The sequence below is a fragment of the Leuresthes tenuis genome, unplaced genomic scaffold, assembly GCF_036924035.1.
Source record: "Leuresthes tenuis unplaced genomic scaffold, fLeuTen1.0.hap1 SCAF_24, whole genome shotgun sequence".
NCBI lineage: Eukaryota > Metazoa > Chordata > Actinopteri > Atheriniformes > Atherinopsidae > Leuresthes > Leuresthes tenuis.
Genome location: NW_027325378.1, coordinates 1,593,723 through 1,618,346, shown reverse-complemented (window position 1 = coordinate 1,618,346; position 24,624 = coordinate 1,593,723). Strand labels below are relative to the sequence as shown.

Sequence of the window (24,624 nt, the reverse complement as noted above, 5' to 3'; positions counted from 1 at the left end):
AACACGTGCACACACACACACACTTTGAACACGTGCACACACACACACACACTTTGAACACGTGCACACACACACACACACACACTTTGAACACGTGCACACACACACACACACTTTGAACACGTGCACACACACACACTTTGAACACGTGCACACACACACACTTTGAACACGTGCACACACACACACACTTTGAACACACACGCACACTTTGAACACGTGCACACGCACTGACCGGGTGCACCTCTCCGATCACCATGCTGCTCGCCATCTCTCTGGCGTCGGTGGAGTGTCCCACGTCCTCGAAGCTCTCGGTGGCGTTTCCTCCCGCCTGCTCCCTCAGCACCTCCTCGCCGCCGGGGTGCTGCGACCACACACACACACACAGACTCACAGGTGCGCACAACAACAGGAAGCTGCCGGGCTTAATCTGATCGGTAACTTAACAACAGCCTGAACCGACCTTCTACTGGTCAAAAGTCCAAAAGGCTTCATGTTAAAAGTTCCACGATTAAAAACACGCTTCAACAAACTAAAGAACAAAGACTAGTTAAACTGGTTAAATAGGTAACCTGAATGATATAACTAGCATGTCTGCTAACCCTAAACTGGGGCCATTAAGCATTCTTCCACTTCACAAACCAAGCAGCTCACCAGCCGTCTCACATCCAACTAGTTAGACGTGCCAGAAAACGACTAACTACCCAGACCAAATGCAACCAGGAGACGAAGCTGGTTAGATAACTAACTAACGGGACCAACCAGCTTTCTGACTAAACAGTTTTATTTGTTATCGTAAAACGGCCGAATATTTCCAGCTAAAGAACAAAGACTAGTTAAACTGGTTAAATAGGTAACCTGAATGATATAACTAGCCTGTCTGCTAACCCTAACCCATTTAGAGTTATTAAACCAACTAAATGGACTTAGAACCAAGTACAGATTCATTCAATTACAAATGAGTCATTTCATACAAGGTGGGGAGGAGAACCAGAACCAGAACCAGGACCGGAACCAGGACCAGAACCAGGACCAGGACCAGGACCAGAACCAGGACCAGGACCAGGACCAGAACCAGAACAAGGACCAGAACCAGGACCAGGACCAGAACAAGGACAAGGACCAGGACCAGAACAAGGACCAGGACAAGGACCGGAACCAGGACAAGGACCAGGACCAGAACCAGGACCGGAACCAGGACCAGAACCAGGACCAGGACCAGGACCAGAACCAGGACCAGGACCAGGACCAGGACCAGAACCAGGACCAGAACCAGAACAAGGACCAGAACCAGAACCAGAACCAGGACCAGAACCAGGACCAGGACAAGGACCAGGACCAGAACAAGGACCAGGACAAGGACCGGAACCAGGACAAGGACAAGGACGGGAACCAGAACCAGGGCCAGGACCAGAACCAGAACAAGGACCAGAACCAGGGCCAGGACAAGGACCGGAACAAGGACCGGAACCAGGAAAAAGACAAGGACCGGAACCAGAACAAGGACCGGAACCAGGGCCAGGACAAGGACCGGAACCAGGACCAGGACCAGGACCAGAACCAGGACCAGGACCAGGACCAGAACCAGAACAAGGACCAGAACCAGGACCAGGACCAGAACAAGGACAAGGACCAGGACCAGAACAAGGACCAGGACAAGGACCGGAACCAGGACAAGGACCAGGACCAGAACCAGGACCGGAACCAGGACCAGAACCAGGACCAGGACCAGGACCAGAACCAGGACCAGGACCAGGACCAGGACCAGAACCAGGACCAGAACCAGAACAAGGACCAGAACCAGAACCAGAACCAGGACCAGAACCAGGACCAGGACAAGGACCAGGACCAGAACAAGGACCAGGACAAGGACCGGAACCAGGACAAGGACAAGGACGGGAACCAGAACCAGGGCCAGGACCAGAACCAGAACAAGGACCAGAACCAGGGCCAGGACAAGGACCGGAACAAGGACCGGAACCAGGAAAAAGACAAGGACCGGAACCAGAACAAGGACCGGAACCAGGGCCAGGACAAGGACCGGAACCAGGACAAGGACAAGGACCGGAACCAGGACAAGGACAAGGACCGGAACCAGAACAAGGACCGGAACCAGAACCAGGGCCAGGACAAGGACCGGAACCAGAACAAGGACCGGAACCAGGGCCAGGACAGGGACCGGAACCAGGACCAGAACAAGGACCGGAACCAGGACCAGGACCAGAACCAGGACCAGAACCAGAACAAGGACCAGAACCAGAACCAGAACCAGGACCAGAACCAGGACCAGGACAAGGACCAGGACCAGAACAAGGACCAGGACAAGGACCGGAACCAGGACAAGGACAAGGACGGGAACCAGAACCAGGGCCAGGACCAGAACCAGAACAAGGACCAGAACCAGGGCCAGGACAAGGACCGGAACAAGGACCGGAACCAGGAAAAAGACAAGGACCGGAACCAGAACAAGGACCGGAACCAGGGCCAGGACAAGGACCGGAACCAGGACAAGGACAAGGACCGGAACCAGAACAAGGACCGGAACCAGAACCAGGGCCAGGACAAGGACCGGAACCAGAACAAGGACCGGAACCAGGGCCAGGACAGGGACCGGAACCAGGACAAGGACAAGGACCGGAACCAGGACAAGGACAAGGACCGGAACCAGGACAAGGACAAGGACAAGGACAAGGACCGGAACCAGGACAAGGACAAGGACCGGAACCAGAACCAGGGCCAGGACAAGGACCGGAACCAGAACCGGGACCAGGACCAGGACATGGACCAGAACCAGGACCGGAACCAGAACCGGGACCAGGACCAGGACATGGACCAGAACCAGGACCGGAACCAGAACCAGGACCAGCTTTGGTTTTGTTTGGTCCAAATGATCAGAGCAGGAGGAAGCAAACTGAACCGGAGGGGTTCTGCTCATTTCCAGGCTGACCTCTGACCCCGTCTGTTGGCCAGAAAGCAGCTCATAGCAGCATTCAGTCAGGAGGAGAACCTCCAGCGTGGAAAACGGGTTTCTGTGAGCGGCACCGACATTTCCTCTCATCAAAAAGGCAGAAAGCGTCTCCTTTAAGGTGCAGAGTCACCGTTGTGTTTGATTAGCTTAAAGCAGTCACAAACCGAGCCTCCACATGTCTGTTCAGTCAAAGTAACGCCTGAATTTCCTACTGTTTGTGAACGCACCGCACCGAGCAGCTGTTTTCACCTACATCTATTAATCAGGACTGGTGTTTTAATGACTTTCAGATCAGTGTAGCATAGCAGAAGCTGTCCTGAAACCAAAGTGGTGATGGTAGCACATCAGTTAGCAGGAAAATGAGCCAAACTGTGTAATCTGTGGAGCCAAAGTGTGTGTTTCTGCTCCGCTCCTCGACAGAAACTCAGAATACATGTGAGGGACGTTTAAAGCGATGTAAAGAGGGCTCTTCACACCAAGCCTGGGTCCTCTTTGGTCTAAAAGGGGTGAGTCTGACCAACAGGAAGCTGCACAAACCGCACCTGTAGTTGTATTTGCTCATTTTTACACCTGAAACACTTTCACCTGATGTTTTACTTTCAGCAGGGGGCCCGGACCCCGCAGACCTGGAGGTTCTGGGGACGCCCCTGTTCTGAACTCAAACTGGGAATTTTCCTCCAGATTTAAGCCAAACGGCTTCACCTTTAAAGCAGCGAACAACGCAGCAATTTAGGGATGTTTCCTGCTGAATAAACCAGCTGCTTGGCTGGATTTATCTGAGTGGGGGTCCGCTGGATTTTCCTGCTTTTGGCTGATTTCCTCTTTCAGCTTGTTGTAATAAATAAGCGGCAGGAAGCAGAAAGTCCTGCACCTTAAAGAAAAAAAAAGCTCCTCACCTCCTCCAGAAACTTGGTCACATCGTAGACTTTGTTGTGGATGATGATCCACGTAGATTTGAAGGAGTTCTGCTCCTCTATCTCTGACAGTCTGTAGTATTTCACTCCGGCGGGGCTCTGCTCCTCTTTCTCACCCATTTGTGTCGCTGGAAAGTCGGGCAGTTTGGAGGCGAAGACCCGCAGACAGCAGCAGCAGCACGGCCTGTGAGGGCTTATGTAATCCCAGGGAGTGCGTCCGGACCGTGACTCTGCACAAACGACCCGACATTTAACCCAGAAACGGTCCCAAACAAGTTTCAGCGCTGCGAGCTCATCACTCGGAAAGTTAAAGGGACGACAGCGAACTTCCGCTTTCTGCTTTCAAAATAAAACCCTAAAGCGGACTGCAGTAAGCAGCTCGTGACATTAAGTAAAAGGCATCTAAGACACATCATGACGCAGTTTCTATGAAGAAGCACTTTTACATCTTTATCCTTGTTTGTCATTAATTAGAATTGATTTTAAACTTTTAAAGTTTGGTTTTAAAGCTCTTAACGGCCTCACCCCATCGTATTTATCTGAGCTTTTAACTGTCCTGGCAGAGCTCTGAGGTCAACAAATCAACTTTTTCTGGAAGTGTTCAGGTCAAAATACAAGCCCTGAGGTGACTGAGCCTTTTCTGTTGCTGCCCCCAGGCTCTGGAATAAGCCCCCCCCCCCCCCCCCGAGATGCATCTTATTTCTGACCTGGACCTCTTTAAATCAGGGCTAAAAACCTACTTATTTCAGATGGCTTTTAATACCCAGTAGTATGGTGACTCTTTTATTTTATCTTATTAAATTTTGCTGTATTTTATTGCGTTTACTGTTATTTTATTGATTTTTACTTATTCTTTTCTTTATTTATTATCTGCTGTAAAGCACTTTGGTACCGAAATGGATTGTTGTAAAGGGCTGTAGAAATAAATTACATTTACATTAAATCCTTCTGCCACTCACTGCCCTGCTATGGTCCTGCCAACGTGAGCCGGATGTGGCCCAAAGAAAATGCATATTTGGTCCGTTTGTGCGTGGGTTTATGAGTCTTTCTAGACCAGATATAAGACATAAGAGAACTGCAGATATGAAACATGTTTGGGGCAAAAATCCTTTGATATCTTTCAAATGATCAACTGCAGCCTCCCTTTAAAATGTACTTTAAGCCATGTAGAGAGCAAGTAACAGCAGTAACTCCTAATAAACCTTTGTGAATGTTTATTCACCTGCAGACTTTGTTTGAAGATACTGTTGCAGATTTCAATAAAACAGAGCTCATAGATTAAGATTTAATATCTTATAGATAATACATTGACAAAGTGTCATTGCTGCTTTGAAAGTTATATTTTAATGTTTAAACGGTGCCAATCACAGATGTGGATATACCCTTTCATCTTTATGCGTAGGTACCTCCAGAAGTTTAAAATGCCTTCAAAATCTTTATAGACTGTCTAACACAGAACATCTTCAGTGAATGAAAAAAAACTAAATCTTTGGCCTAAAGTTAATCCCAAAACCACCCCATATAAAGTATGTGTATGGCAGATTTTTCCGTCTGTTTTCTATTCAGCTACAGACAATTATTTGAATCCCATGGCCAAATATTGAGCAACAACTTAAGAAAAAAACATTATCAAATCAGCACCAGACCAACTTCTGTCACGCTGACGTTTTAAACTCTTTATTTTGTTCTATTTTTGGATCGTTTCATTCGGTAACCTAAGCTTCGTTTTGAATTTTATTCTGAAGGAATACATTCAAACTTCCGGTAAGGTCACACTTTTACACGTTTGCTTCACGGAGACTCAGAGAGGCTGGCATCGCCAATGATTCCGCCTTAACACGATCCTCGGGCTGCCATTGGCCGTAAGCTTCCCACCTATCGCTGAGAGACTCTCTGATTGGCTCCCTCTCCTTGTCAATCATCAGTGAGCCGCAGGCGAGGACGTTGAGGCGAGGTCGAGGCTAAAGTTCACTGAAGTTCAACTGTTTTCAAGGAAACCACCTTCTCACGCAAGGAGTGGATTATCTCACGCATCTCACGTAATGAGTGTTTTATGACCCAGTGGATGCATTTCAGAGGGCAGTCGGAGTTCCTGTTTTAATCTCAACTTCCTGTCGACTCCTACAGCTTGTAGAAAGTTGATAGGAGTGGGCCTTTAGCACAGAAATGTTGGTTTTAACTGCCGTTGTTCTCCGGCGGGAAAACCGCCCAGCTCTCTGACAAAGATGGTCTATTTGGGCCCTTTGTTACTCTGCGGCATAAAACAAGCACTTACTGTGATTAGCAGATTAAAACAGGTTAATGATTACGCAGAAAGATAAAGTGATATATAAGTCATAGCTGCTGCTTTTTTAAAGTTAGTTTTGCCCCACACAGTGTCCAAAAATTTTAAAATACTTAGTAATTAGTTATCAGGAGCATTTGGATAAATTAGGAGGAGTGGGAGCTCCTCTCCCCTCACCCACCTTTTATAAGAAGGACTGTTTTTGACATTTTAAAGTTTACTTCTATTTTATATTATAGATGATACATTTGATAACAAATATATATTCAATAGAACACAAATATGAATAAGATATAATGCGAATGAGTGCAATATTTAGATCCTAACATTAAATTGAAGAACCGTTTAAGCTAAGTTTTTAGCTAACAGTCTGGCTGCTGCTAGCTTATTGTTTGGTAACAAAAAGTTATTCAAACGGGTAAGTTAGACTGAATTAATCTTTTTTATTAACATTAATGCTGTAATTATTTGTTTATAAGTTGTTAAATTGATTTGTCACAACGATGACTAAAGTCAAATGGTGCTGATGATTATAATAATTTTCGTTTGGTTTGTTGAGAGCTTTTTTTTTTTTTTACCTTATTTTCACAGATTTTCGTGATAATTGAACATAGGACAAATCATAAAAGTTGTACCTGTAAAAACAATGTTAGAAACTGATTTTTAACCCTCTGAAGCAGGTAATATGGCTCTGAAACAGGCACAAGCTCACCTGCGATAAAATGGTCTTCAGTATAGTTTTTCTCAGGTTTATTGCCAAATATCTCACAGAAAAGGGAAAAATGAGCGTTTGATTTCCGACGTTTATGTGCAACAGTCATCTGAATGCTCTGAAATATGGGCTCCTCTGTGCAAGTTTTATAACATCAGCAAACTGAGCATTTATGGCACGATTCTGCACATCTCCACCAAAGTCAGTCTGCAGCTGAATTCATACACAGGAAACTGCTGATAAAAAACTATCTTCTGATGTTTGAAAACTTGTGAAAAACACGTGTTGAAGTGGTCCTCTGTTTGGCTTTCTGGAACAGTTCTCTGCTGATGTTATTTTCTGCGTTTCAACAGTTTAGGATGAGCGGAGCAGCGCAGAAGTCGCTGTTTTTCCTCAGACTTCCGGAGCTGAAGAGGCTGGTCTGCGTCACCCTGACCCTGCAGGAGGAGGAAGAGGAGGAGCTGAGGAGCAAACAGATGAAGATCTGCAGGTGAGCGATGCTTCTTGGCGCAGTGTTGAGCGGGTCCTGAGGTGTTGAGCTCAGATTGAAGGACGCCGGCTGCTTTGACTGTATGTTTGTGTGTCCTCACAGAGAGTTGGTGCTGCTGTACTCTGATGTTCTCGCCTGCCCTGCCCTGGACTCCTTCTCTGAGGTCACAGCGGTCATGGCTGTAAGAAAAACACACTGACATGCATCCAGTCCTGTGTAAAACTCCCGATCCAGCCACACTCTCTTCGAATCTTGTTCTTGAGCAAATGTCAGAGGTTTGGAAAGTGTTTCTTTGTTGGCTAAGACGCGTAAACCTGTCGGTAAGTTAATAATCAGATGTAAGATGAGGGGTAAAATAACTGATGAGTTGCAGAGCTCAGACACACATTCTGAATCGGCCTCTTTAACCCACAGGCTGCGTTAAGTTCTGGTGTCGCATTAAAACACCTGAGGGTTTTAACCGAGGCAACAGGGCCTATTGAAATGTAAGAATGTGGAAAAGAAGAATTATTGTGTCCGATGGAGAGTTTCCGTCTCATCCCAGACGCTCGTTTCTTATTTAGACTCCAGAAGAAACTGGATTATTGTGTCAGTTCGACCAAAACCGGAACTTTAACAAAGTAAATTCCATCCAAACACACAGATAATCCACTCAGATGCTCTGTTCAGGCTCCAAACCTCCATCTTTCTGCATCTTTCAGTAAAAACAGTTCATTAATCCAGCTGAATTCCCAATAAAACTGCTCTCATTCACATATTTTTGTTTCTTTTGTCACAAACTGGGACTGAAATCAGCCCATTAAGACTTCCTGTTAAAGTGTTTCCAGCCTGTCGCTCTGCTCTAATAAAATCCTGATTTTATAACCTCAGAATCACCGTTAAAGTAGCTGAAAGACAGCGTCTGAACTCAGTCTGTGATGTTTCTGATCTGCTGTTAACCACTTTTTCCTCCTCAGACTCACCTGAGAAGGATAAAAACTCATTAAAAGTAAAAAAAAAAAGCAACATTATACATCATATCACAGCTCACTGGTCCACCTTTGAGCTTTTCTGTCATTTATTAGACCGTCCGACAGTTAATCTGCATCAGTTTAGTGAAACCGTGTCCGTGGAAACGCTGCACGCCACCTCGCTCTGCTCACACGCTACATGCCTTCACACGTGCGCACACAGGAAGACGAAGACTCGCACTCTTCCCTCCGTTGTGCGGCAGATCGTAATCATTCCTGACAGATCAGACTTGTGCTTGCAGACTGTGAGTCTCGGTGAAGTTTTCTCCCTAAAACACAGAAAACGTGGAGTTTTATTCACAGAAAACAGAAGACTGACGGTCAGTTTATCAGCGTTTTTTTCCCACCACGTAAACTCAGAGGAAACCTGAGTCTTGACAGCCACCCTTCCATGGAGACCATTTCTGATGAGGCTTGGGCCAACAGTAGATGGATCAGCTGAAGGTCCAGATGCATCTCTCAGGTCCTGTCAGGTCACAGCTGGATTTTTTCCTCTTTCTTAAGGACATCACTTTCAGATCCTGTTCATCTGCTGGAGATAGTTTTTTAGGCCTGACACTTCTTCTTCTGTCCTCCACTTGTCCAGTTTCCTCAAATGTTTTAAGGACACACTGCACACCATGCTGAGATATGCCAAGTTTTCAGCTAATAGCTCTTTGGGAATCACCTTGTTGCTGCAGAAATCCTATTTTCTGTCTGTCAAACTGTGTTTTCTTTGCTGTTTTTCATAGATGCAGCTAAAGAAATGGGAACAAATGATGTGTCTTTGTGACAAAGAGCCTAAAGATCCAGTTTAAAATGGCTTCTTTGCTAAGTTGTCTGTTCTGTGTCGACACAACACTGGTTCATCCCTTGAGTTAGGAGCCTTTTTTCTGCAGCTCCGATGCTTCCTTAAGGATCTCCTTTAGGAGAGAAAGGAGCTTCTTCTGACCCATAATTCCTTGCAGCTGCAGCTTTGACATATTGTTTCCATCCAGTCGTCCAAACTGTGATTCATAAATCTGAGGACAGGAGGATGAGTGACATCACTATATTTACCTTATAGTTTCTGTCCTTTTTCAGCTTTGAGGTTTGATGAGAAATATTTTCTATACATATTATATTCTATATTATCTCTAATCTTATCTTTCTATACATATTATATTCTATATTATCTCTAATCTTATCTTTCTATACATATTATATTCTATATTATCTCTAATCTGATAAATATGACTTGATGTAACGCTGATAAAATCCCATCAGATGAAGCATCTGCAGCTGTTTCTGTCGAATCTTTACTGAACATCCGGAGTTTCAGAGCTGCAGTCGTCTTTTCCTGAGTCCTGAAGGAGTTTTCCTCCATCTGACTTTAACCCCGTTATGTTTTTGACAAGGTGAAGGAAAATATAATCGGAGAAGTTTGTTCTTGTTTTATTTCCTCTTCTACCGGACCTTTGGTCTCATTCTCACCTGTTATCGCTCCACTCATTTCTCTGCCATGAAGCTGTTTTATTGAAGAAAGTCAAATATTTTCTGCTCTGAACTCTGAACTTTGTGCTGTTACAGGAAAACGGCCTCAGTTATACCCTCACATCAGTTTGACATTTTCTCCGTCAGATTTCACACAAACACTGAAATGAAGACAAAAGAAAACACTTTGTTCACTCCTTCAAAGTGGTATTTGCTGTGAAAATCTTCACTGGTTCTCACATTAAAGCTGATGAAGGACCTCCTGATTCCTGCTGATCCTGGAAATGACCGTTTCTGAGCACCTCAGAACAGACTTCCTCATCTGTTGATTTAGAAAACAGCAGCAACATTTGATCTCTGAAACTAATCAAAGTCAGTGTAGCTCCAGAATAATTTTACATTCACAAAGTGATGAGATGTGAACAGAGTCTGTGATAAAGGAAGGTCTGCTGATCTCTCTGTTGGGCTCCATGAAGTGGAAGAGAAACAACAACATACAGACGCATCAACACAAGCATCCAACTAATATTTAGAGCTCAGAGAAGTTTAGATTTTCATGTGGAGAAACATTTCTGTGAATAAAACTCATCCTTAGCAGTGATATCCTCCATGGCTGCACGAACCCAGGAAAAAGCAGCAAATAAACAGCAAAGAGCTGACAGGATACCTTTATTCCACTTTACACAACTCTGCTGTGGATCCAGGATAATAAGGCCCAATCCCAGCATAGAGCGGCTGAGTGAATGTGGTCTGGACTCTGTGGAGCAGAGTCATGGTTCCAGAGACGCTGTAGAAGGACAGAATACCTGCTCTGTGATCCAGGTACACTCCGACTCTGGAGGATACAGGACCTGAGATGAAGGTTTTTATGCTGTTGTTGTACATAAATAAATAACTGTTTGGGTAACAATATAATGACCAAGATTTGTCATTAAATCCAAATGCACATTCACCTCCTGCTCTGCTGATGTTCTTGTATGCGACTGATACAACAACTCCTCCTCCTCTCCCTCTCTTCTCCACCTCCCAGTAACAGCGTCCAGTCAGACTCTCTCTGCTCAGGACCTGAAACCAATATCCAGTGAATCTGTCTGGATGATCAGAATAAGACTGAGTTTGTTTCATTAAAGTCACTTTTCTGTTCCCCTCTGACAGGAACAGCTTTCTGTTTGCTGTGTTTGGATCCAGTTTGATTTCACATGAATACTTTAAGAAGTCAGCTCTGCTCTCTGGTTCTGGTTCAGGTTCTGGTTCAGGTTCTGGTTCAGGTTCTGGTTCTGGTTCTGGTTCTGGTTCTGGTTCAGGTTCTGACAGTAAAACATCCACCTCAGAGACTCTCAGTGAGATGTTGGTCCATTCCTCCCTCAGGAGGTCCTGTAGTTTCTCTCTGAGCTCTGACACAGCTGCTGTCACAGCCTCAAAGTGCCTCAGAGGACGGATCTTGATGCTGGATGAGGGTGTAGACTCCCTGAGTGCTGACACTGAGGGGCAGTTCTGTAGAAACTGGGTGTGATCCTCTGTGTCTGAGAGCTGCTGCAGCTCAGCATCTTTCCTCTTCAGCTCAGTGATCTCCTGCTCCAGCTTCTCCTGAAGCTCTTTGACTCGACTCACTTCAGTTTCCTGCTGGGATCTGATCTGCTGCTTCACCTCAGAGCTTCTTTTCTGGAGGAGACGGATCAGCTCAGTGAAGATCTTCTCACTGTGCTCCACTGTTTTATCAGCAGACTGATTGATGGCCTCCACCTCCTGCTGAAGCAGCTTCACATCTTTCTCTCGGTCCTGGACTCTCTGCTGGATTTGTTGCCGACTCCCCTCCAGCTCTCTCTGCCTCTCAGTCCTTTCTGCTGCAGCTGACACTGTGTCGTGGCCTTTATGTTCATCCACAGAGCAGAGATAACAGATAGACTTCTGATCAGAGCGGCAGAACATCTTCATCACCTCATCGTGAAGAGAGCAGATGTTCTCCTGGAGGTTCTTGGAGGGCTCCACCAGCTTGTGTTTCTTTAATGGAGCCACATCATAATGAGGCTGAAGGTGTTTCTCACAGTAAGAGGCCAGACAGACTAAACAGGACTTAAAGGCTTTCAGTTTTCTTCCAGAGCAGAAATCACAGGCCACATCTTCAGGTCCAGCATAGCAGTGATCAGCAGGAGCAGCTTGGAGTCCAGTCTTCTTCAGCTGCTCCACTAAATCAGCTAACATGGTGTTTTTCCCCAGGACAGGCCTCGGTATGAAAGTTTTCCTGCACTGAGGGCAGCTGTGGATTCCCTTCTGATCCTCTCCATCCCAGAAGCCTTTAATACAGTTCCTGCAGTAGCTGTGTCCACAGGGAAGAGCCACCGGATCCTTCAGCAGATCCAAACAGATCGAACAAGAGAAGGTTTCTCGGTCCAGCTGAACTCCTTTCTGCGCCATTTCTCCTCTCAGATCAGCGACTGACTGAGTTTCACTTCCTCATAAATGAAACTAGTCTGAGCTCTGAGCCAATCAGTGCACCAGCTGCTGGTCACACCCATCATCAGCCTGCAGGTCTGCAGGGGAGGGAACAAGGAAACATGAGAGCAGGAAGTGTGTTGAAGCTGTTTCACACCAGTCTTCATGGTTAAAACACGGCTCGATTCTTCTTTTAATCCCAAATCAAAAGTCAGACATGCTGCTGGAGAGTCAGAAAGAAATGAGGCTGATCAGGAGATTAAAGTCTCCTTTTCTTCTTAAACTGTTTGTGTTTCAACATCTTTCACCATTTTAACTAGAATGTCTTTCTTTAAATGAAAGGATTTATTGATCATGCTCAGATTCTATCCCAAACATTTCCTAAAGCACTTTAAACTGTCCTCACAGCATTTTAAGAACTTTACCGTCCACAGTGAGGCGCTTGACCTCTGCCTCAGATCAAGCTGGAGCAGCAGCACACCTTCAACCTCAAATTATCAGCAAACTATGCGTCAGAACAAAAGTTCAGTTCTGAAGGAAAGTGCTTCGGAGGCTGATTGCTTCTCTGACAGTTTTTTAAATGATTTCCACCAGCAGAGGTCACAAGTTGGAGCTGAAGAACAGGACAGTTTACCAGGTCACATGATCTGCTCTGACGTCTTCTTCTTTGGTATCAAATCAAAGTAGAAACAGACATTTCTGACAGCAATCAGGACAAAAACAGGGAGCCGAGTTAATCACTTTTATTGCATTAAAAAGCAGTCGGACTGGGTTGGTTTTCTGGCCCTGGACCTGCAGGAGGCCCTGGACCTGCAGGAGGCCCTGGACCTGCAGGAGGCCCTGGACCTGCAGGAGGTCCTGGACATCAGTCACATGAGCTGTCCTTGAAAAGGCACTTTTAGTTCATGCTGCAGCATGTAGAGGTTCATGGTTTAACTGGCCCTGAAGCTTGATTCACACTGAGCAACACATCGGGGAGAAAAATCAACCCTTGTTTTCTCATAATTACTCATAAGATGATGGGATGGAAAGGTTAGCGTTTTATTTTACTGACGTTTATGTTTTCTTGTGAATTAATGGATCATTTCACCACTTTATGCATGAAGATTAAAGAGCAGACGAGCTTTAACTGAACACCTCAGATTGATTCTGTTTGTCTCATCAAAGCTTTCATGAAACTACTGCAGATGTCTGAACAGAACAAGTTTTAGCTGTTTTAAACAACATGGTTTGGTCCGTGTTCCTTTTCAACTTCACGCTGAGATCAGCAGCATCGGCGAATACAAACAAACACGAGTGAAGGATGTGAGCTCGCTGCAGTGTGACGACTGTTAGCTGCGGACTGCGCCTTTAAACTCATCTACATTCAGGTACGAAGATATAAAAAGACAAAAAATTATACATCCAGTGCATTTGTGCAAGATTTCAGATCATAAAGATTCAATTCAACATCAATATTTCAAAATGCCGAACGTAAATGACTTCATTATCGTAATGCGATCTGATTGGCTGGTTAAACGGGAAGAAATGAATTCTGGGTGTTTCAGGACTGACGGCGAGGCAGCGTAGAGTTGGAGATCCTAGAACAGATCGAGTGTTTAATGTCAGGAGGTCGTTGGTCCGCAGCAGCTGCTCGTCTGGTCTAGAAACGCCGCTCTACGCTGGGAGGAGCCACAGCATCGATGCACCGCTGTCGCTGGCGATGACATCACATCTGCGGGTCTGATGATGTCACTCGTGTTCTGTGGTGTAGATGCGGTACATCAGCGTGACGATGGCGGCTGCAAGTGCAGGGATCACCAAGTTGGTCCACCAGCTGGAAGACAGAATAACAAAGTTAACTGACTGACTAGCTAACTAACTGACTAACTGACTGACTGGCTGACTAACTAACTAAATGACTAACTAACTGACTAACTGACTAACTGACTGACTAACCGACAAACTAACTGACTGACTGACTGACTAAATGACTAACTGACTAACTAACTAACTAACTGATTAACCGACAAACTAACAGACTGGCTGACTGACTCACTAACTTAATGACTAACTTAATGACTAACTGACTAACTAACCGACAAACTAACTGACTGACTAACTAACCGACAAACTAACTAACTGACAAACTAACTGACTGACAAACTAACTGACTGACTAACCGACTGACTAACTAACTAACTAACTGACTGACTAACTAACTAAATGACTGACTGACTGACTAACTGACTAACTAACTACCCAGACCACAAATGCAAAATAGAGACAATGCTGGTTAAATAAATAACTAATAATGCCACAGCTAGTTGTAACTAAGTAGCTTCACCACCAGCTGAATCACAGACTCAACCAACCAAGAAACAACTAGTCTCATGTGCAATTGTAACTTTCAAGACTGTCAAGAAAGCTACTTGACTATCTAAGTAACCATTGGATTAACCAGTGAGAAATATAAACAAAATGTACACTTTGATCGCTGAACAGAAACACACAGCTGGTTTAATAATTAACCAACACATTCAACAACATGTTGGTAGTAACATAAAGGCAGACTGCTAGGTCAAGTTATTGCTGTTACCAATAACTTGACAAAAAACTCAACTTAACTACCTACTGGCAGATATACAGAGACAGCTAGTTAACTACCTTAAAAAGTAATGTTCAACCCATTCCACAGCCACAAGCTGATGACAGATACAGGTAGTTAATTGTAACTGTAACTAAATCGTCAGGCTACTATTTTCAAAGAAAAGTTAAATAACTAATCATCAAACCAACTGAGTATCCAGATATAACATCAGCTGGATGCTTGATTAACTACCTAACTAGCCAGTTGGATCCGCAGATGATAACTAAAATCTAAATGTCCTGTTGGATACCTAACTGACAGCCAAATGGAACAAACAGACAGCTAGTTAACTAATAAACAACCAGCTGGCATTTAAAGGCAGACAAGCAGTAAACAAAGTAACAGACTCAACCCATTTATCCACCAAGTTTGGCCAACAGCTGGTTAACTGTAGTCATTATTAACTAATCTGAGCGCTAACGTGACAGAAAACTCAACAAACTAATCAGTGAACCAACAGAGTGCAGTTATAACGTCAACCATATACTTGATTAACTAGCTAACTAGCCAGTTAGATCAGCAGGCGATAACTAAAAGCTAAACATCCTGTTAGATCCCTAACTGACGACCAAATAGACCAAATAGCTAGTTAAATAATAAATCTACATGTTTATCTGCTGGTATACAAACACAGACAAGTAGTTAACTATGTAACAGACTATTTATCAACCCATTTATCCACTCAGGTTATCCATAAACTGGTTAAATGTAGTCAGACCACTAACTTGACAGAAACAACTAACCAAGCTAAAACAACCAAACGTTACAGTTACATCATGAAATGGAACATAGAGACAGCTGGTTAAGTATTTAACTCACTACTAACTATCAACCAATAGTAAAAGAGCGACTGCTAGTTAACCAACTATCTATCTAACCAACTAACTATCTAACCAACTAACCATCTAACCAACTAACCGTCTAACCAACTATCTATCTAACCATCTAACCAACTAACCGTCTAACCAACTATCTATCTAACCGTCTAACCAACTAACCAACTAACCTCCACTGATGTCTGAGCAGTGATGAAGCAGAAGAGTTTCACTTTAATGGTAAAAAAGGTTTGAAACCAGGTGTCAAGTGTATGTGTGTGTGTGTGCATGCGTGTCTATGTGTGTGCGTGCATGTGTGTGTGTGTCTATGTGTGTGTGTGTGCATGTGTGTATGTGTGCATGTGTGTATGTGTGCATGTGTGTGCATGTGTGCGTGCATGTGTGTGCATGTGTGTGTGTGTCTATGTGCGTGCATGTGTGTGTGTGTCTATGTGCGTGCATGTGTGTGCATGTGTGTGTGTGTCTATGTGCGTGCATGTGTGTGCATGTGTGTGTGTGTCTATGTGCGTGCATGTGTGTGTGTGTGCATGCGTGTGCATGTGTGTGTGTGTCTATGTGCGTGCATGTGTGTCTATGTGCGAGCATGTGTGTGTGTGTGTGTGCATGTGTGTATGTGTGTGTGTGTGCATGCGTGTGCATGTGTGTGTGTGCATGCGTGTGCATGTGTGTGTGTGTCTATGTGCGTGCATGTGTGTCTATGTGCGAGCATGTGTGTGTGTGTGTGTGCATGTGTGTATGTGTGCATGTGTGTGTGTGTCTATGTGCGTGCATGTGTGTGTGTGTCTATGTGCGTGCATGTGTGTGTGTGTGCATGCGTGTGCATGTGTGTGTGTGTCTATGTGCGTGCATGTGTGTCTATGTGCGAGCATGTGTGTGTGTGTGTGTGCATGTGTGTATGTGTGCATGTGTGTGTGTGTCTATGTGCGTGCATGTGTGTGTGTGTCTATGTGTGTGCATGTGTGTGTGTGTCTATGTGTGTGCATGTGTGTGTGTGTCTATGTGCGTGTGTGTGTGCATGTGTGTGTGTGTGTGTGCGTGTGTATATGTGTGTGCATGCATGTGCGTGCATGTGTGTGCATGTGCATGTATGTGCGTGCATGTATGTGCGTGCATGTGCGCGTGCACCTGCTCTCCTCCGTCACAGCGGTCACCAAAGTTTCCTGTAAAACAAACGCACACGATGAGACTCAGAGAGACGTGTCCTCACTTCCCAACATCCTACATTTCCCACAATGCACCTGACCGTTTTCCATCACTGTGAGTCACTCACCGCAGGTTTGGTGATCTTGTCTCGTTCGTCCTGCAGACAGACACACACGATTCATCATTACGCTCACACTGAGTGTTTACACACTTTGAACACGTGCACACACACACACACACTTTCAACACGTGCACACACACACACACACACTTTGAACACGTGCACACACACACACACACTTTGAACACGTGCACACACACACACACACACACTTTGAACACGTGCACACACACACACTTTGAACACGTGCACACACACACACACACACTTTCAACACGTGCACACACACACACACACACTTTCAACACGTGCACACACACACACACACACTTTCAACACGTGCACACACACACACACACACTTTCAACACGTGCACACACACACACACTTTGAACACGTGCACACACACACACACTTTGAACACGTGCACACACACACACACTTTGAACACGTGCACACACACACACACACACTTTCAACACGTGCACACACACACACACACACTTTCAACACGTGCACACACACACTTTCAACACGTGCACACACACACTTTCAACACGTGCACACACACACACTTTGAACACGTGCACACACACACACACTTTGAACACGTGCACACACACACACACACACTTTGAACACGTGCACACACACACACACACACTTTCAACACGTGCACACACACACACACACACACTTTCAACACGTGCACACACACACACACACACTTTCAACACGTGCACACACACACACACTTTCAACACGTGCACACACACACACACTTTCAACACGTGCACACACACACACACTTTCAACACGTGCACACACACACACACTTTGAACACGTGCACACACACACACACACACTTTGAACACGTGCACACACACACACACACACTTTGAACACGTGCACACACACACACACACACTTTGAACACGTGCACACACACACACACACACTTTCAACACGTGCACACACACACACACACACTTTGAACACGTGCACACACACACACACACACTTTGAACACGTGCACACACACACTTTGAACACGTGCACACACACACTTTGAACACGTGCACACACACACACTTTGAACACGTGCACACACACACACACACACACTTTGAACACGTGCACACACACACACACACTTTGAACACGTGCACACACACACTTTGAACACGTGCACACACACACACACACACTTTGAACACGTGCACACACACACACACACACTTTCAACACGTGCACACACACACACACTTTCAACACGTGCACACACACACACACTTTCAACACGTGCACACACACACACACACACTTTGAACACGTGCACACACACACACACTTTGAACACGTGCACACACACACACACTTTGAACACGTGCACACACACACACACACACTTTCAACACGTGCACACACACACACACACACACTTTCAACACGTGCACACACACACACACTTTCAACACGTGCACACACACACACACACACTTTCAACACGTGCACACACACACACTTTGAACACGTGCACACACACACACTTTGAACACGTGCACACACACACACTTTGAACACGTGCACACACACACACACTTTGAACACGTGCACACACACACACACTTTGAACACGTGCACACACACACACACTTTGAACACGTGCACACACACACACACACACACTTTGAACACGTGCACACACACACACACTTTGAACACGCGCACACACACACACACACACACTTTGAACACGTGCACACACACACTTTGAACACGTGCACACACACACACACACTTTGAACACGTGCACAGACACACACACTTTGAACACGTGCACACACACACTCTTTGAACACGTGCACACAGACACACACACTTTGAACACGTGCACACAGACACACACACTTTGAACACGTGCACACAGACACACACACTTTGAACACGTGCACACAGACACACACACTTTGAACACGTGCACACACACACACACACTTTGAACACGTGCACACACACACACTTTGAACACGTGCACACACACACACTTTGAACACGTGCACACACACACACACTTTGAACACGTGCACACACACACACACACTTTGAACACGTGCACACACACACACACACACTTTGAACACGTGCACACAGACACACACTTTGAACACGTGCACACAGACACACACTTTGAACACGTGCACACACACACACACTCTTTGAACACGTGCACACACACACACTTTGAACACGTGCACACACACACACACACACTTTGAACACGTGCACACACACACACACTTTCAACACGTGCACACACACACACACACACACTTTCAACACGTGCACACACACACACACTTTGAACACGTGCACACACACACACACACACACTTTGAACACGTGCACACACACACACACACACTTTGAACACGTGCACACACACACTTTGAACACGTGCACACACACACACACTTTGAACACGTGCACACACGCACACTTTGAACACGTGCACACACGCACACTTTGAACACGTGCACACACACACTTTGAACACGTGCACACACACGCACACACTTTGAACACGTGCACACACTTTGAACACGTGCACACACGCACACACTTTGAACACGTGCACACACGCACACTTTGAACACGTGCACACACACACACACTTTGAACACGTGCACACACACACACACTTTGAACACGTGCACACACACACACACTTTGAACACGTGCACACACACACACACTTTGAACACGTGCACACACACACACACACTTTGAACACGTGCACACACGCACACACTTTGAACACGTGCACACACGCACACTTTGAACACGTGCACACACACACACACACTGTGTGCACACACACACACACTTTGAACACGTGCACACACACACACACACTTTGAACACGTGCACACACGCACACTTTGAACACGTGCACACAGACACACACACTTTGAACACGTGCACACAGACACACACTTTGAACACGTGCACACACACACACTTTGAACACGTGCACACACTTTGAACACGTGCACACACGCACACTTTGAACACGTGCACACACACACTTTGAACACGTGCACACACACGCACACACTTTGAACACGTGCACACACTTTGAACACGTGCACACACTTTGAACACGTGCACACACGCACACTTTGAACACGTGCACACACACACACACTTTGAACACGTGCACACACACACACACTTTGAACACGTGCACACACACACACACACTTTGAACACGTGCACACACGCACACACTTTGAACACGTGCACACACGCACACTTTGAACACGTGCACACACACACACACTGTGTGCACACACACACACACACTTTGAACACGTGCACACACACACACACACTTTGAACACGTGCACACACACACACACACTTTGAACACGTGCACACACACACACACACTTTGAACACGTGCACACACGCACACTTTGAACACGTGCACACAGACACACACTTTGAACACGTGCACACACACGCACACTTTGAACACGTGCACACACGCACACACACTTTGAACACGTGCACACACACGCACACTTTGAACACGTGCACACGCACACTTTGAACACGTGCACACACACACACTTTGAACACGTGCACACACACACACACACGCACACTTTGAACACGTGCACACACACACACACACACTTTGAACACGTGCACACGCACACTTTGAACACGTGCACACACACACACTTTGAACACGTGCACACACACACACACACGCACACTTTGAACACGTGCACACACACGCACACTTTGAACACGTGCACACACGCACACACACTTTGAACACGTGCACACACACGCACACTTTGAACACGTGCACACACACACACACACGCACACTTTGAACACGTGCACACACACACACACACACTTTGAACACGTGCACACACACACACTTTGAACACGTGCACACACACACTTTGAACACGTGCACACACACACACACACACGCACACTTTGAACACGTGCACACACACACACACACACTTTGAACACGTGCACACACACGCACACTTTGAACACGTGCACACACACACACTTTGAACACGTGCACACACACACACACACGCACACTTTGAACACGTGCACACACACACACACACACTTTGAACACGTGCACACACACACACTTTGAACACGTGCACACACACACTTTGAACACGTGCACACACACACACACACACGCACACTTTGAACACGTGCACACGCACTGACCGGGTGCACCTCTCCGATCACCATGCTGCTCGCCATCTCTCTGGCGTCGGTGGAGTGTCCCACGTCCTCGAAGCTCTCGGTGGCGTTTCCTCCCGCCTGCTCCCTCAGCACCTCCTCGCCGCCGGGGTGCTGCGACCACACACACACACACAGACTCACAGGTGCGCACAACAACAGGAAGCTGCCGGGCTTAATCTGATCGGTAACTTAACAACAGCCTGAACCGACCTTCTACTGGTCAAAAGTCCAAAAGGCTTCATGTTAAAAGTTCCACGATTAAAAACACGCTTCAACAAACTAAAGAACAAAGACTAGTTAAACTGGTTAAATAGGTAACCTGAATGATATAACTAGCATGTCTGCTAACCCTAAACTGGGGCCATTAAGCATTCTTCCACTTCACAAACCAAGCAGCTCACCAGCCGTCTCACATCCAACTAGTTAGACGTGCCAGAAAACGACTAACTACCCAGACCAAATGCAACCAGGAGACGAAGCTGGTTAGATAACTAACTAACGGGACCAACCAGCTTTCTGACTAAACAGTTTTATTTGTTATCGTAAAACGGCCGAATATTTCCAGCTAAAGAACAAAGACTAGTTAAACTGGTTAAATAGGTAACCTGAATGATATAACTAGCCTGTCTGCTAACCCTAACCCATTTAGAGTTATTAAACCAACTAAATGGACTTAGAACCAAGTACAGATTCATTCAATTACAAATGAGTCATTTCATACAAGGTGGGGAGGAGAACCAGAACCAGAACCAGGACCGGAACCAGGACCAGAACCAGGACCAGGACCAGGACCAGAACCAGGACCAGGACCAGGACCAGGACCAGAACCAGAACAAGGACCAGAACCAGAACAAGGACCGGAACCAGGACCAGGACCAGAACCAGGACCAGAACCAGAACAAGGACCAGAACCAGAACCAGAACCAGGACCAGAACCAGGACCAGAACCAGAACAAGGACAAGGACCAGGACCAGAACAAGGACCAGGACCAGAACAAGGACCAGGACAAGGACCGGAACCAGGACAAGGACAAGGACCAGAACCAGAACAAGGACCAGGACAAGGACCGGAACCAGGACAAGGACCAGGACCAGAACCAGGACCGGAACCAGGACCAGAACCAGGACCAGGACCAGGACCAGAACCAGGACCAGGACCAGGACCAGGACCAGAACGAGAACAAGGACCAGAACCAGAACAAGGACCGGAACCAGGACCAGGACCAGAACCAGGACCAGAACCAGAACAAGGACCAGAACCAGAACCAGAACCAGGACCAGAACCAGGACCAGGACAAGGACCAGGACCAGAACAAGGACCAGGACAAGGACCGGAACCAGGACAAGGACAAGGACGGGAACCAGAACCAGGGCCAGGACCAGAACCAGAACAAGGACCAGAACCAGGGCCAGGACAAGGACCGGAACAAGGACCGGAACCAGGAAAAAGACAAGGACCGGAACCAGAACAAGGACCGGAACCAGGGCCAGGACAAGGACCGGAACCAGGACAAGGACAAGGACCGGAACCAGAACAAGGACCGGAACCAGAACCAGGGCCAGGACAAGGACCGGAACCAGAACAAGGACCGGAACCAGGGCCAGGACAGGGACCGGAACCAGGACAAGGACAAGGACCGGAACCAGGACAAGGACAAGGACAAGGACCGGAACCAGGACAAGGACAAGGACCGGAACCAGAACCAGGGCCAGGACAAGGACCGGAACCAGAACCGGGACCAGGACCAGGACATGGACCAGAACCAGGACCGGAACCAGAACCGGGACCAGGACCAGGACATGGACCAGAACCAGGACCGGAACCAGAACCGGGACCAGAACCAGGACCAGCTTTGGTTTTGTTTGGTCCAAATGATCAGAGCAGGAGGAAGCAAACTGAACCGGAGGGGTTCTGCTCATTTCCAGGCTGACCTCTGACCCCGTCTGTTGGCCAGAAAGCAGCTCATAGCAGCATTCAGTCAGGAGGAGAACCTCCAGCGTGGAAAACGGGTTTCTGTGAGCGGCACCGACATTTCCTCTCATCAAAAAGGCAGAAAGCGTCTCCTTTAAGGTGCAGAGTCACCGTTGTGTTTGATTAGCTTAAAGCAGTCACAAACCGAGCCTCCACATGTCTGTTCAGTCAAAGTAACGCCTGAATTTCCTACTGTTTGTGAACGCACCGCACCGAGCAGCTGTTTTCACCTACATCTATTAATCAGGACTGGTGTTTTAATGACTTTCAGATCAGTGTAGCATAGCAGAAGCTGTCCTGAAACCAAAGTGGTGATGTTAGCACATCAGTTAGCAGGAAAATGAGCCAAACTGTGTAATCTGTGGAGCCAAAGTGTGTTTCTGCTCCGCTCCTCGACAGAAACTCAGAATACATGTGAGGGACGTTTAAAGCGATGTAAAGAGGGCTCTTCACACCAAGCCTGGGTCCTCTTTGGTCTAAAAGGGGTGAGTCTGACCAACAGGAAGCTGCACAAACCGCACCTGTAGTTGTATTTGCTCATTTTTACACCTGAAACACTTTCACCTGATGTTTTACTTTCAGCAGGGGGCCCGGACCCCGCAGACCTGGAGGTTCTGGGGACGCCCCTGTTCTGAACTCAAACTGGGAATTTTCCTCCAGATTTAAGCCAAACGGCTTCACCTTTAAAGCAGCGAACAACGCAGCAATTTAGGGATGTTTCCTGCTGAATAAACCAGCTGCTTGGCTGGATTTATCCGAGTGGGGGTCCGCTGGATTTTCCTGCTTTTGGCTGATTTCCTCTTTCAGCTTGTTGTAATAAATAAGCGGCAGGAAGCAGAAAGTCCTGCACCTTAAAGAAAAAAAAAGCTCCTCACCTCCTCCAGAAACTTGGTCACATCGTAGACTTTGTTGTGGATGATGATCCACGTAGATTTGAAGGAGTTCTGCTCCTCTATCTCTGACAGTCTGTAGTATTTCACTCCGGCGGGGCTCTGCTCCTCTTTCTCACCCATTTGTGTCGCTGGAAAGTCGGGCAGTTCGGAGGCGAAGACCCGCAGACAGCAGCAGCACGGCCTGTGAGGGCTTATGTAATCCCAGGGAGTGCGTCCGGACCGTGACTCTGCACAAACGACCCGACATTTAACCCAGAAACGGTCCCAAACAAGTTTCAGCGCTGCGAGCTCATCACTCGGAAAGTTAAAGGGACGACAGCGAACTTCCGCTTTCTGCTTTCAAAATAAAACCCTAAAGCGGACTGCAGTAAGCAGCTCGTGACATTAATTAAAAGGCATCTAAGACACATCATGACGCAGTTTCTATGAAGAAGCACTTTTACATCTTTATCCTTGTTTGTCATTAATTA

At 46.4% G+C, this 24,624-nt stretch overlaps 4 protein-coding genes across 5 annotated transcripts in view; 1 reads left to right on the top strand and 3 right to left on the bottom strand.

Moving 5' to 3' along the window:
* The window catches only part of LOC140284966 (cytochrome b5-like), a 10,046-nt gene extending 5,886 nt beyond the window's left edge, over positions 1-4,160 (bottom strand). Inside the window, exons 1-2 of the mRNA XM_072379028.1 lie at positions 3,865-4,160; positions 236-364 (exon numbers count right to left, since the gene is read on the bottom strand). Of these exons, the coding sequence (XP_072235129.1) occupies positions 236-364; positions 3,865-4,002 (267 nt within the window). The 5' untranslated portion in view covers positions 4,003-4,160. The remainder of the gene's footprint in view (positions 1-235; positions 365-3,864) is intronic.
* Positions 1-12,282, bottom strand: part of LOC140284945 (tripartite motif-containing protein 16-like) — a 22,074-nt gene extending 9,792 nt beyond the window's left edge. Inside the window, exon 1 of one of the 2 annotated variants that reach the window (XR_011910231.1) lies at positions 10,120-12,282. Coding sequence is in view for 1 of the 2 variants with exons in the window: in XM_072379001.1 (XP_072235102.1) it covers positions 10,500-12,245 (1,746 nt within the window). In the remaining variant the exon portion in view is untranslated. Of the gene's footprint in view, positions 1-9,114 lie in introns of those variants that run through there. The other variant, XM_072379001.1, reaches the window with a different exon arrangement.
* On the top strand, positions 591-3,624 carry LOC140284977 (uncharacterized). The gene is made up of 6 exons (XM_072379037.1): positions 591-659; positions 978-1,403; positions 1,482-1,913; positions 1,985-2,165; positions 2,448-2,735; positions 3,572-3,624. The coding sequence occupies exons 1-6, from the start codon at positions 591-593 to the stop codon at positions 3,622-3,624; spliced, it is 1,449 nt and encodes a 482-aa protein (XP_072235138.1).
* A 748-nt stretch (positions 12,283-13,030) lies between the features above and the next one.
* Positions 13,031-24,389, bottom strand: cyb5a (cytochrome b5 type A (microsomal)). Its single transcript, XM_072379029.1, has 5 exons — positions 24,137-24,389; positions 21,272-21,400; positions 16,999-17,028; positions 16,854-16,888; positions 13,031-14,079 (listed from the first exon to the last, which is right to left on the bottom strand). The coding sequence occupies exons 1-5, from the start codon at positions 24,272-24,274 to the stop codon at positions 13,995-13,997; spliced, it is 417 nt and encodes a 138-aa protein (XP_072235130.1). The 5' UTR covers positions 24,275-24,389; the 3' UTR covers positions 13,031-13,994.
* Positions 24,390-24,624: the final 235 nt, after the last annotated feature.

Coding starts and splice junctions, on each gene's coding strand:
- cyb5a (XM_072379029.1), bottom strand. CDS start 24,274: ATGGGTGAGAAAGAGGAGCAGAGCCCCGCCGGAGTGAAATACTACAGA. Junction 17,029..21,271: donor TGATCGGAGAGGTGCACCCG/GTCAGTGCGTGT, acceptor GTCTGTCTGCAG/GACGAACGAGACAAGATCAC. Junction 16,889..16,998: donor ACAAGATCACCAAACCTGCG/GTGAGTGACTCA, acceptor TTTGTTTTACAG/GAAACTTTGGTGACCGCTGT.
- LOC140284977 (XM_072379037.1), top strand. CDS start 591: ATGTCTGCTAACCCTAAACTGGGGCCATTAAGCATTCTTCCACTTCAC. Junction 2,166..2,447: donor GAACAAGGACCGGAACCAGG/GCCAGGACAGGG, acceptor ACCAGGAAAAAG/ACAAGGACCGGAACCAGAAC. Junction 2,736..3,571: donor GGACCGGAACCAGAACCAGG/GCCAGGACAAGG, acceptor TTTTACTTTCAG/CAGGGGGCCCGGACCCCGCA.